Source organism: Jaculus jaculus, chromosome 1, assembly GCF_020740685.1.
Source record: "Jaculus jaculus isolate mJacJac1 chromosome 1, mJacJac1.mat.Y.cur, whole genome shotgun sequence".
NCBI lineage: Eukaryota > Metazoa > Chordata > Mammalia > Rodentia > Dipodidae > Jaculus > Jaculus jaculus.
In genome coordinates, this window is record NC_059102.1 from 287,521,773 (window position 1) to 287,536,835 (window position 15,063).

Below are 15,063 nucleotides of genomic sequence, written 5' to 3' on the forward strand. Positions count from 1 at the left end.
TTTTGAAAAATAGAACTATAGAAATAGAACTTTCAATTACATATCATATTGGAAGTATAAGATCCTATTTTTTTCTCACACTTCTTTTAATCTTGCTCCTAAACTTCTTTTATTCTTATATATTATGTTTCAGAAAATATTATTCATTGACATTTTGATGTCAGTATTTTGCCACATAATCACCTATTTATTAAAATGAATTCAAAGGTTTTTGCAATTTTCTTAACAAATCCCTTAGTATCATTAAAAATAAGTGAAGAATTAGTATTTATATAGAAGTGACTCAAATGTACAATCGTCACGTGGATGTAGATGAGCAATTAACTTCTGTTAGTAAGTAGCACTTGAGGGATGATGGTCAGACGCCTGCACCCTTCATGAGCCCACATCAATGTGCAGAACTTTTCAAAGAAATGATACAAGTCTAATTTCACTAGAACATTTGTAAGATATCTTAGTATTGCTTGATAAATATTTTTTTAAAAGATCTTATAAACATGATTTTAAGAGATGTGAAAACTTGGCTTGCCTTTGAAAAGCACCAATATTACCATGTGTTAACATTTTTCTAAGTTTTTCATAATTCCACTTCTCAACCCAAAGAGGCAATTTGTTCATGCAAATGATCAGAGACAATAGAAATAAAAGTCTAATAGTTATGTTTCCTAAGATTCCACCTAAGCTATTTTAAATTGTTTTCTACAAATATCTGAAGAAAGTGTTTCTAATATCTCAAATGAGTATAGAGGTGATAGATGAGATGATAGGCATGTGATATTTTTCCTATTAGTCATTTTATTATATTTGTCAGTATGTTTCAAGATGCTAACTTTATACAATAAAAGTCAGTTTTTAAAGTCTGAGGAAATACAGTAGACAGCTTTAAGTTCTCTGAGATGAACTTCCAAACCAGACACAATTATGAAGAAAGGTTATTTATTGAAGCTTACAGATCCAGAGGAAGTTCCATAATGGTAAATAAAGTTTGCCCCCTCTTAAAAGACTGGGAAGAAACAGAAAAAAAAAAGAAACCACAAGCTACAACCTAAAAGCCAAAAGCCACACAGCACACTTCCAGAAACCCCAGGTGGAACTAGGCAATTTGCATATCTCTAGATTGGCATTTTAAACCAAAAAATACCTCAAGATCCACCCAGTGACACCTCTTCTAACCAGGTGTCTGGTATTGGGGGCCATCTATTCAAACTACCAAAATCTCCTGACCTCCAATAAATTCAAAAGTATCATACACTATAAACTGTATTCAGTTCAATTTTCAAGGTCCCCACAGACTTTACCAACTTAAGATACTTTCAAAGTCCCAAATCTCATCTGAGATTTAAGATTGTCTCTTAGCTCTGAGTCTTGTAAAACCAAACAAGTTAAACACTTTCAACATATAAAGGCACAGAGTAAACCTTTCAACTAGTGCAAGGCATAGCAAGGAGAAACTAGCTCAACCACCATCTAGCAAACATCAAACTTCTGCAGTTCAAGTCCAGTGACTGACAGTCTCCAGATTTTCTAATTCCACCCTTCCAGCTGGGCTGAGTAGCCAGGGAAAACTGCCATTCTTAGCCAACAGCCTCTATGGTAGCCCTTGCACAGTCCTAGTATATCCAAAACATCTTTGGGTGTCCATATAAGCCACAGTCCATCTTTTAAAGGCTCTTTTGTCCTACTTATGTGGGTCATCATGCCCTGTCTATATGCCACATCTCAGCAGTGGCTCCTGAAACTGTGTGTATGTTATGACCATTCTACACATTTTTAAATTAATATCGGGTGTGTAGGACACAACCATATTTTTTAATTCAGGGACAAAATAAATCATGACCTAGAAAAGCAGGTTTTTTTTTTTTTTTTTTCCTCCAGTCAACTCTTTCTAAAAGAGTTTGTATTTTTATCATAGTCTTTTCTCAGGCATCCTCTAATTGTATTAATGTAAAGCAGTTGGGCCATCTTTCTTAAGATTGTTAACGTGTTGGCAATAACAGTTTTAGTAACCTAAAACCAGTCTCTGTGTCTGTAATTTTAACTTGTTTAAGGTTTATTTTTTTAAAACTTAAACTCTTAAATCTCTCACTCCAGTATGTTTATTCAAGCACATCAGTCCATTACAAATTTCACCTTGATTAAACTCTCTGGACCTGGGCAGCAGAACAAAGCCAGACTTTATGCCAGTAATCCAGTTCCAACAAAGTACTCTGTAGTATTTCCTTCCCTTTAGAAAGTTCATAAGCCAAGCCTCCATGTTCATAAGCTAAGCCTCTAAATTCAACTTTTGCTATACTTAGCATTCTCAAATTGTTATAAGAATAGTCCATAAAACTTGTATTAGCACTCTAGGTGTCTTTAGTTGTAAGTACCAAGTACATAAATAGGTCTGTAGGCCTCAAGATGCTAACTTTATACAATGAATGTCAGTTTTTAAAAAGTCTGAGGAAATATTAAGAACATGAAGCATCCTCAATGCAACATTTTTTAAAATAAAATACAATTTTATACAGCAATATTATTCTTCATCCATTGTTTTATTTATGAGAGAGACAGAGAGAGAGAGAGAGAGAGAGAGAGAGAGAGAGGCAGATAGAGAGAATGGATACATCAGAGCCTTCAGCAACTGCAAAAGAACTCCAGATGCATGTTCCACCTAGTGCATCTGGCTTATGTGGGTCCTAGGGAATCAAACCTGGCTCCTTTTTGTAGGCAAGTGCCTTAACCACTAAGCCATCTCTTCAGCCCCTCAATACAATTTTTGATGAGGGCAATAAGAATGTTCTTCTACTTAATTATATTTAAAAAAACCCTTCATAATTTTAGAATAAAATTATAAAACCTTCCTAAGACAACCAAATCTTACATTTGCAACATTATGTATTCCTAAAATATATGACCAATTACAGACAGATAGGTTTAACTTCATGCTAGATAATTTCAAGCCAATTAGAAACACAATCTGAGAACATATTTTTCTTTATGCCATGATACGTACTTGCTTGGCTGCAAAGCCTAAGAACACAGCTTAGTTTCCCCAGTACCTCAAGTAAGCCATATAGACAAGGTGGGCAAATGTCTAGAGTTCCTTTGTAGTGGCTGAAGTTGCTGGCATGCCAATTCTTTTTCTCTCTTTTTCTCTCCCTCTTTCTCATCTCTGTCTCTACCTTTCCCAAATAAATAAATAAGTAAATAAGTAAAATAGTTTTTAAAATAAGGATGCTTTTTATTTATTTATTTATTTAATGTAACTTTTTTTTTTTAATTAACAACTTCCATGATTATAAAAAACACCCCCGGGTAATACCCTCCATCTCCCTAATTTCCCCTTTGAAACGCCCTTCTCCATCATATCCCCACCCCCTCGCAATCACTCTCTCTTTTATTTTTATGTCATGGTCTTTTCCTCATATTATGATGGTCTTGTGTAGGCATTGTCAGGCACTGTAGAGTCATGGATATCCAGGCCATTTTGTGTCTGGGGGAAGAATGTTGTATGGATCCCTATCCTTCCTTTAGCTCTCATATTCTTTCCACCACCTATTCTGTAATAGACCCTGAGCCTTCAAATGTGTGATAACGATATTGTAGTACTGAGTGACTCCTGTCACTTCTTTCCAGTACCATGATGACTTCTGAGTCATCCCAAGGTCACTGCCATCTGAAAAGAGAAGATTCTCTACCAAAAGTGAGAGGGCATTAATATAAGGGTATGAACATTAAGAGAAGTGCTTACTGGGCAGTTTGATAAGCATAGTATATACATTTAGCCAGACAGCAGCAGACGTTGCACCCCCAGGACTCACAACTACCCCTGTCTACAGTCCAATTTGAGGGCAGTTGGTTTCCACCATGACAGACGTGCCACTATTGCACCCATTGGCCCATTTGGCCTGACTGGCTAAATATAAGGCTTGCAATGTCCACTGTTGAGTATCTTCACTGTTGTTTTCTCTTTCTCCCATTGAACTGCTTGCAGAGTAGCTTCTTCTAGCTTTCTGTCAGCTGGTCTGCATGGAGGAGGTTATCAGCTCAGTTCCAGCAGGATATCTCAGTGACCTTGCAGCCCAAGTATGTGGAGTCTTCAGCAATTGGGTCTTACCATCTATTTCTGGTGGGAAGCTAAGGGCCTTGGCAATGGCTTATAATGTTTTGGGGGCATCAGGGATCTCCCTGGCCAACAACTCACTGGAAGATCCCATCCTTGGCACTGAAAATTTCCTAGCAAAAATCTATATCTCCTGAGTGTTCCACTGGAGTATGCTTTTTATAACAGACTGATAGTGTGGTCCTTTATCATAGCTGAGTGAAGAAATTAAGGGATAAAATATTAGCAACTTGGGCTGGAGAGATGGCTTAGTGGTTAAGCGCTCGCCTGTGAAGCCTAAGGACCCCGGTTCGAGGCTCGGTTCCCCAGGTCCCACGTTAGCCAGATGCACAAGGGGGTGCACGCGTCTGGAGTTCGTTTGCAGAGGCTGGAGGCCCTGGCACGCCCATTCTCTCTCTCTCTCCCTCTATCTGTCTTTCTCTCTGTGTCTGTCGCTCTCAAATAAATAAATAAAATATTAAAAAAATATATATATATTAGCAACTTGCTTGGGCCACAGATGATTTGGGCAGACAAGCTGAGGTTTGAACACAGGTAGTTCTTTTTCATAAATTTTCAACAGCCTTACCACAAGTATGTTTATAAATCTGAAAGCTCTATGTTGATAGTATGAATATTAAATTTACTCAATTGAAATTTATTTTCTTTAATATTAGATATTTGATATCTCTTTAAAACATCTGAATAATTTATTATTATTTTATAAATTAAATAATTACTAGAGAAATTAAAAATGTACATAACATTAGTAATAAAGATAACATTTTGTTAGTTTAAATGCAAATGTCTTAGTGAATAAAAATGCATGTGCTTGATAAAGATGAGTGATATTTGTCGATCCCTCGGGAATTATACTATACCATTACATATAAGATACAAGAAACATTCTTTTTTATTCAATATTTTTAATTAATTACTTGCACATGTTTGTTGGGGGACATTCTCCAGGAACTCTGGTTGGCTGAAAATTAGCATAAGACACTTATACTGCTTATAAAAAAAAGTCTATATAGGGTCTCACTCTAGTCCAGACTGACTAGGAATTCATTTTGTACTCTCAGGATTGCCTCAAACTCACTGCAATACTCCTACCTCTGCCTCCCCAGTGTTAGGATTAAAGGTATGCACCACCACACCTTGCTTTGTTAAAAAAAATATATATTTTTTATTTAGAGCGAGAGGAGGAATGGGCATGATAGTCATTATAGTCACTGCAAACATATTCCAGACATATGTGTCATCTTGTGCATCTGCTCTATGTGGGTTCTGGGGAATCAAACCTAGGTCCTTAGACTTTGTAGGCAAGTGCCTTAGCCACTAAGCCCTTGCATTGCTTTTTGAGTACACCTTACGTGGGTGGCTGGGAATTCATGCCAGGCTAGTAGATTTTGTAAGAATGTGTATTTAACCACTGAGTCATCTTTTCAACATCCAAGAAACACTTTTAACTTATGAAAATGAACTATAGAAACTTTGATATAGAGTTGGGTATGGTTACACATGCTTTTAATTTCAGAACTTGGGATGCAGAAGTAGGAGGACCACTGTGTGTTTGAGGCTACCCTGAGAGTACATAGTGAATTCTATATCAGCCTAGGCTAGAGTAAAATCCTAATCCAAAATAGATAAATAAATAAATAACTTTGATACAGTTTCCATATAAGAAAAACAGCATGTAAAAATTTCTTTTCCGTAGCAGATTTGGAACTCATGAGTTGATGCATTTGGCTGTTATGTTTACAAAATAACAAAAGATCAGAATCCCCTAGCATATGATCTTAAGTCCTGCTATTATACTTTCTTAGATTTCTTGAAAAAATATTTTTAAATGTTTTTGCATGTAAGACTATCTATATTATTAACGAACACATCATTCCTTAATAACTATAGTGGAATAATTTATATTATTGGGATAGGTACTAAACTTTGTGAATATAGTTCTTGTAAATTTTAGTGGGGAAGATAGTGCAACTAAGGATCCACGTGATTCAGACAACACCACTAATTTGAGATAATCAATAGTTGCAACATATTTATAGCATATGACACATATCCCAATGATTTAGAATTAAGTTAAAATGGATATGGAGAATCAATAACATCAATATTATTATCTGAATATTGAAGATATGCTAGCTATTGTAACATATTTTACTCAATGTTGTAAATTTTACTTTTTATGATTTGATGGCTAGAAATCTCACACTAAAATGTGACAAAATAGAATATATTGCTACTGATGTATGTTATGAATATAACCCTTTTTAAATGATGAGAATAGAAATTTTAAATGCAAATGTTTCTAGAATGTTTTCTGTAGCAGTTTTCCATTGTACCATCAGTTTTATATCTATTTATTTACACCATACTACTTTGGAACTCTACCTCTATTATTATAGTTATGTTTGGTAATATTGTAATTCTTTTAATATTAAAGATTCTGAATATTCTGTCTTGCTTAGTTTATACATGCATTTGATGTATTTTCAAGTTTCTATAATGGAAGACACACACATACCTAAATCTTCTAAAGCTTAGAGAAGTAGTTTATTGTGATTGTTATACAATTACTAAAAGAAGCAGCTTCATTAAGATAATAATGAAAAGATTTCTGGGCAAATGATTCTTCTTCTTTATTTTCTTTCCCACATCTATCTATCTGTCTTTCTATTTATGTAATCTATCATCTGTATAAGCTGATTGATTACACACACACACAAACACACACACACACACACACACACACACACACATATATATTACTGCATTTTTAGTGTACTAGTTTTATGTTTAATTTATCTACCTTATAGAGAAACTATATGAATGAATAACTTTAATTCATGTCAAATGTACTTCTCAATGTAACCATAAAATAAGAGATTATATATAAATAGCTAAATTTAATAATTAATGTTCATGTTAATGTTAAAATTGATATGTGGTTGAATATTTAGACATAAATTTGATGGTATACAATTTTATACATCACTTAAAGGGAAGAATTAAATTTAACTGAAACCTCTCAGCCTTGCTCATAGATTTCAGGAATGCTTCATTGCCTGGCATTGTTACAATACAACCTCTTATAATCTGTTATCATGGAAATATGGACATGAGATATAAAAGATACATATCTCTTAAAAAATAAGTCATTTTGTTTTGATTTCAAGCAATAACTTTAGACTGAAATGAAAGAAGTTTGCCATCTCAGCACCTTGACTGATGGAAAAGACCCATGGCAGAGCTAACTAATTACTTGTGTATTTTGTCTAGGTGTTGAGGGAAAGCTAAAAGAATGACGGCTCTAAACGCCCAGAGGAAGCATGATATGGCGGAGCAGAGCTGGTGCTGAATTGTTCTCTCTGATGGCTCTATGGGAGTGGATAGCCCTGAGTCTTCATTGCTGGGTTTTAGCGGTTGCTGCTGTCTCTGATCAGCATGCCACAAGCCCTTTCGACTGGCTTCTCTCTGACAAGGGACCCTTTCATCGCTCACAAGAATACACAGATTTTGTGGACAGAAGCCGTCAGGGATTTAGCACAAGATACAAGATATACAGGTATGAAGCAAGTGGGCAGGAGGTATAGAGATATCATTCTCATGGTCTGTGTGTAATGGTTTCCTCAAGGGAGAGTTTCAGGATTATCATGGTTATATGCCACAGTGTTAATTTCTTTTTATCTTAGAATATTTTTGTGGGTATGATGTAGTATGAGAATAAATAGGTAATCACTTGTATATTTCTCCCAAGTTTGAGAATGGTATACTGACTTAAAGTTCATTGAGGCTGAATTCATTATTAAAACAAGATATTAAAAAATGATGGTTCTTGAGTCATTTTTCCTCTTACCTGGCTATGTTACTTGTCTCAGGCTAATTGGGAAAATAAATTCTCTAATTCATTGAGGAATTTTGCCAATTCATTCTATTTTTCTTGAAATGCAATTAGACGTTAAAAAGCTGTGGTGGGGGGAGGCACAATGGAATGAAGAAAAAGTAATATCAGACAAAGAGGGCATTCTAGCTAACACCACAGCAAAGAAAGTATCTAAGATACATGACTTTTAACTTTTATTACTCCTTTATATTTTAGATCTAAGTAAACTGTACAAAAGAAGCCTTATATTGAAACAAATAAATGTTTCCTGCTCCCCCAAAGCCTATTGAACCCATTAAACAGAGGAGCATACAAGTGGCCACCTGACTGAATTAGGCTGTATTGATCTATACCGTATGTTTAATGCGGTTATTGCTGGATTGTTTCTCAGTGCTGAAAGGTTGCCATTCCAGTTACTACATCAGCATTTATAAAGAAGCAGTTGTTATTATATATATATTTGTATTTGAGATTGTGCAGATATCGTCATACAAATATTTTATTATATGTGGTTTGTGCAGCAGAGGGCACTGTGTTTCAGGTCTGTATGGAGAATACAGCATTATAAGAAATGTCCAAATCCTGTCTGGCACTGAAGATCACAGGAGATACTGAGTAAGCGGAACATATTCTAGCTAGTGTAGTGCTTTATTAAATTAAGAAACTCCACACAAAACACTATCATAGCTAAAAACATTCAAGGCCCGTTAGTCTAAATTCCTAAATGAAATATTAGGGTGTTTTTTTTTTTTTGTCTAAATTCAGCAGAAACAGATGTTATAATTCTGGTTCATTCATTTTGAGATGTGTTTGTATGTTTAGCTAGATTTTCTTCACTAACTGAGTGAATTTAAAATTATGTGAGTGTCTTATATTTGAATTCTGCATGAGTATTTTTAATATTCTGAGTGAGATGAGAGCACACTTTCATGATGTGTAGAGTCCCTATCTGGAAGTATGAGGTGAGTTGGAGTCCTTCTCAAGAGACCTGGGTTGTAGTCATTTGTGTAACTGTAGTGATTTGGTTTATCATTCATTCAGGTATGAGCAGCATACGGCATACAAACCTCCATATTCTAGAGGTTCTGGGATAATAAAGAGACATTGTAAAGTATTGAAAGACAATAAAAAATGCTTTGATATCACTTGCAAGGCATATATATATATATATATATATATATATATATATATATATATATATACTACTTGATCTTTACGGAATTGATTCTTAAAATGTTTATTATCTATGCTCGTAATCATTCCTATGTCTTTACCTTTGTGGTTTGAACAAACATGTTTGTCTATTAAGTGTATGAAGAAAGGATTAAGACATCCTTTTCTCCTTGTGAACCAGATAATTATTCGTAAAAGCTTCTAAACCTTTCTCCCAATGATATAATCAATGGTAGTTATATCAAATTAATAGTGTGTCATATTCACTAGGAATGTATAGTGTTGATTAGGAGAGGTATTTGATTGGTACAACTTGAATTTCTTAAGTTCTGTCTTTGTTTACAATAGAATAGATAAAAAGAATTACTCAAGGAATTAATTTTATATTTGAGAATCTAGAGAAACTCAAATCTAGAAATTCAAATTCCTTTCTGTTTTTTTATTTTCATATTTTATTTATCATCAAAGAGATATTTTAGAGAAATATTTGCAATAAAATACAAATATTGAATTAGCAAATATTTAAGAAATAGGTGGAGAATTAATGCATTGCCATCTTAAGTATTTGATTTTTTTTTTTTTTTTGAGAAACGTAGCTAATGTGATGAATCAGCTTCTGCTAGGGCTTATTACTACTGTTATAAATTCCTTCACTTGACATATTACACTGCCACAGCTTCTAAACACCATCAGATCTGATGTCAAAACATATTAAGCCTTTAAAATAATTAGGTCATATTTTGAGTTGTCTTTCTTCTTTTCATATTTGTTTCCTGAAACACATTTTTCCTGTACATACTGAACAGAAACTTCACAATGATTACACATCACTGGTATCAGAGATAGGGATAACATTATTCATTTTCATCTGTTTCAAAAAGGTACATTTTGTCAAATAAAAGAGCTTAGGTCCACATTTTTAAAAATTAAAGTATGTAAAATACATTTACATCTTACTGTTGAAGCTGTAAAATGCCGAGATGCTGAGTTATTGGTGTTTCACTGAACTGGAAGACATATAATGAATTGTTGGTACAACTATTGTTAATCACATGTTAATAGCAGAATTAAAAAAGTAGTTTTATATAGTTTTTCAGGGGAGGAAGGAAGAGAGAGAACGAGGGAGGGAGGGGAGAGAGAAGAAGGGAGGGAGAGAGAGAGAGAAAGAGAGACTTAGCATTTGGCACAGCAGGGCTTCTTGCCACTGCAAATGAACTCCAGTTGCATGGATCACTTTGTGAACCTGGTTTTACAAGTGCACCTGGAAATTGAACCCAGGCCATTAGATTTGCAAGCAATTGTCTTTAATCACTGAGCCATTTCCCCAGACAAAATTAAGATTTGAATCACTGTTTCCTCTTATCTATAGATTGATTATATAACTAGTGAATGGAGCATTTAAAATGCCACTGGAAATTATGAAATAAGCTATTCTGAGAGAAATGTTGGCCACTGAAGCATAGGGCAGGCATAACCAGGATTTGTTGACAGATAGGAACCAGTGTGTGTTTGAACATGGCAGAGTGTGCCTGATTTCCTTCTGGTTGGTCAAGTCCTCATCCCTCCAGTAATTTGTGGGACCTAGGACAGGGGATCATTTCACTGAAACAAACTTTGCAGTAGTTCAACTGCATTATGGGTTCCATTTTCATACCCTTAGTAAGTTTTCTTCACATGAAAGAAAATATTTAATATAATTAAGTCTCCATGTTCATATTCAGTGACAAAAAAGACAAATATATTATTTTTTCCCAAACTTCTTCTATTTTTCTTAAGCTACACACACACACACACACACACACACACACACACACACACACACACACATATATATGCAAACAAATGACAAGTATATTGCAGATGTATATTACTACAATTATTTTGCATTCTGCAGTCAGACTTTACCTCTTAAGTCTATCCCAATACTATCTTGTTTTCTCATAGGGTTTTAAAAAAGTGTTCTAAACTTAAGTTAGTTAGGATAGGGATCAATGACAATAAATGTTCTGCATTATGCATGATTGTAATTTGAAAACAAACACTAGCTAAACCATTAATGAATATGAACTGGAAATTTTTGTTCCTGAGTTTTAATGTCAATAAAGCCAACTATTTACATGAGAATAGCTTTATATCATTTTATTAGTTATTTTAAAGCAGATGAATTTTTGTTTTGATACAGACTATTTGGAAGGGTTCTACTAAAGCTTTGATTGTTATAAAGCCAAAAAATACTTGAAATGAATAAGATAGCTTAAAAACCTAGAAAATATTCAGAACACACACACACACACACACACACACACACATATATATATATATATATATATATATATATATATATATATATATATATTCATATGTGACAGTACTTAATTGTGAGAAATTGCTTTCTGGACAAAGATTTCTTAAATATGAGTAACCATGGGGTAAAAGCATAAATAGGATACCTTCCTCACACCAAGTTCTTTACTCTAATTTTATATGAAATAAAAATTTACAGAGGAAGGCAAAAATATTATCTCTAGAAGAATAATTATTAAAGTGTGTTTTGATATTGGGGAACCTATGGATTTGTTGAAGATTATGAGCATGATATGAACAAAAATAGTGATCAATTCAGGTATGCTGACATTAACATGAAAATAAAGCCATGTAGCATCACAGCTGCATCTCTAAAATAGAAGGGCAACAGTGAAGGAAATAGCATACCCATTCAAGCAGAATTAAATTAGTATTTTAAATTAATATGCCTAAAGACAAATAAGGCAATGAGTAGGAACAAAGTCAAAATTGTTGTGATTTATGAGGAGGGGGAAACAAGATGTTTTAAGAAAGAGAATGAGAGAGATTTTCTAAGGCAATGGGGAAGATTACTATGATGATGTCCTTTGGACTCAGGGAACTTCAAGGAAAAAGGGTGGAAAGAATCTAATAGAGGAAGGATGAGAACTGGTGTTACAGGATGCTGTCATCTGTACAAGATAAGTCTGCTGCACTCAGAAACTCCTAGCAGTCTGAGTCTGACAATATGTCATTATTAATGACAGTGGAGTCTGTGAGGCTTCATACAGCCAGAGTAAGTAGTGGGGATGGATAACTGCTGGGTTAGGAAGAGTCATGTCCTTTACTGCTTTGGCAACTGGTGGGCTGTCCATTCTACAGTGACTGGCCTCCCTTCTATAATCACGTAAACAACCCTAACTAAACTCAGCTGGTCAAAGAAAAAGAAAACACAAAGAACAATTCATGAAATTAGTATGTGGATCTAATGAGAAGTAAGGTTTTAGTAGGAGGGGGAAGGAGAAGAAGGGGAAGAAGGGTCAACCTTGCATGCATGAAAGTGTCAAAATAAAAATAAATAAAATAATAATAAAATAAATAAATAAAGTGTCAAAATAAAAAATAACTAAATAAATATTATAAGACTTTAATCAAAATGCTACTGTTCTCAAGTTAAGTAGGTTAATTCATTTATAATTTGTAAGCCAACTTTTAAACCTTACTACTCTGCATAGAAATGTTCAGTTTTATGAGTGGTATATACTTCATTACACTTTTGTACTTAAAATTTAATTTGTATACAACTAACATTTTATTTATTGCTTGTTCTTTACATATATGTTTACTATAACATCTCATTTATTGTACTTTTAATATACTAAATTAATAAATACTAAAATGTTTTAAATAATATTTCTACAAAACAAGAAAGCGGTAAAAATAAAAACATACATGTTGCACATATATGTAGACATAAATGAGAATTTGTATTTAATGTACATTTCATTACAATTATAATAAAAGGATATAAGGAGCCCCGAATAACTGGCTCCCTCTTAGGCAGGAACTAGCCCAATATTTGAGAAACACATTCACTGCACTAATTTATCATGTATTTAATTTATCATGTATTTATGTTTGTTTGGGTCAGTAATCAGTCCTTCCTACTATCTCTGCTTTCAGTTACTAGGGGAAAGAAAAGTTTGATTTGGAATCCAAGTTTTGAGATGATTTTGTATGTAACAGAATATACACAATTATTCTTCACCAGAATTGTGCCTTAGAGCAAGCATTTACTGATGCCATAAATAATAAAATGTTGACTATAATATTAAAGAGCTTTATATAGGATTTTATAGACTTTAAATAAAAACTATGGAGATTCTATCTTTAAAAAGAACTTCTAAATAACCATCCCCAATATAAGCACTTTTAAGTTCCCTACACATGGGCCTTTTCCAGTTGTAGAAGCCCCTCTTCTTGCTCCTCTTAGTCAGGAGCTCTGTATTCTTCCCTCCTTCACTTCAGTGCTTTTTAATGCCTATAACAACATCTTCCCAAACTTCACAACAAACAAAATTTTGTTCTATAAACCTTTATAGAAAGAGAAATGGTAGCTGATGACAATAGTGAAAATTAAGGTTTGTACCCAGTTGCAGGATGAGGTGGGCAGAAGGTTGATAGCTGTATGATTCAGACATCAGCAAACATCTTAATACTCATGACAGACTTGGTTTAACAGTCCACACAAGGGTGCCATTTGCTTACATTCATTAGAGACGTTTATGATCCTTACCAGCAAGAGCTTCAAATAGACAAGCAGTGTGGCTCCTCACACAAATGATGTTAACCTCTCTTTGCTACAGATCCTGCTTTGTATTAGGAACACAAATGTAAACCCCCTTGTCTCTATGTTTGTTGACGATAGGTCACAAGGATTAAATGGTAAAGAGTTGCCCAAGAAATATTCCCCAGGCAATGTTTGTGACGTATTTAGCATTATAATTATGTGTTATGTATTTAGCTTCTCCTTTTCAATTATTAACCAGGTCCATTTAGGGTTATAGTATTCCTTTTATTTGTTAAACAGGAAAATATAAGTATCAAAATTGATGACAAGGACATTCAAAAATAACACAGGAACAAATGTGGAAACCCATGAATGCTGTTAGTGTAAATTTGCATGGACCATCTAGTTCTGGTGTTAGTAAGAAAAACATCACAGAAATTATATTTCATCCATGCAATGATAATTAAATCCAAAATACCACCCATATACCTCCAGCAAACCAAACTGTGAGTGGATAAAAGTAACCCATTCTCTGTGATTCTCAACAAAATGTAGGTATTGACAATGTTGTTTATTCCACATGTCATAAATAAAATAAAACTCTACTAGCATAGTTTACCTCTAGTGTGAAGCAATAATAGCAACAATAGGGAAATCCTGCTTACATAAGTAAGAAAGGAAACATACATATATACATATTACATAAGTAAGAAAGGAAAAATTTACATAGACATATATATAAAATCTTGAAATCCAATAGAAAAGTTTATCATGGCATGGAGGTATTGCTCAGCCATTAAGGAGTTTGCCTGCAAAGCCAAAGGGCCCAGGTTTGATTCCCAAGGACTTATATTAGGCAAATGCACAAGGTAGAACACACATATGGAGTTCGTTTGCAGTGGCTGGAGGCCTTGGCACACCCATTCTCTCTCTCTTTCTCCCTTTTTCTCTATCAAATAAATAAGTAAATAAAAATAAAATATTTTTTAAAAAGAAAAGTTTATCAGTTTTCATCTAGTATCTATTAATGCACATGTGCCCAAATGTTAAGCACATGTTCATAAACTTGAAAGACACAGGAATGTTGGAAATCTCTAAGATTGTATGGAATTGTAACATCTGTAGAAACAAGCAAAGATGATGAAAATAATAGTTTGAAAACAGAAAAGAGTTGGTTAAGATAGAAAAGTAATGCAAATAAAATAAAAGAAATAAGAAAAGCAATACTAAATTACTACACGTATGTGTAAAATTGTGACTTGTGGAATTACATGGGGCTGTTAAATACTTATCTTGGATGAAACTATATTTCACATGGCACACACTGGTTATTTT

At 33.9% G+C, this 15,063-nt stretch overlaps 1 protein-coding gene across 4 annotated transcripts in view; it reads left to right on the forward strand.

The window, feature by feature from the left end:
- Positions 1–15,063, forward strand: part of Brinp3 (BMP/retinoic acid inducible neural specific 3) — a 461,904-nt gene that overhangs the window by 17,582 nt on the left and 429,259 nt on the right. For all 4 annotated transcript variants that reach the window (XM_004659507.3, XM_045142019.1, XM_045142018.1 and 1 more), the window contains exon 2: positions 7,379–7,664. In XM_004659507.3, the coding sequence (XP_004659564.1) occupies positions 7,429–7,664 (236 nt within the window). In that variant the 5' untranslated portion in view covers positions 7,379–7,428. The remainder of the gene's footprint in view (positions 1–7,378; positions 7,665–15,063) is intronic.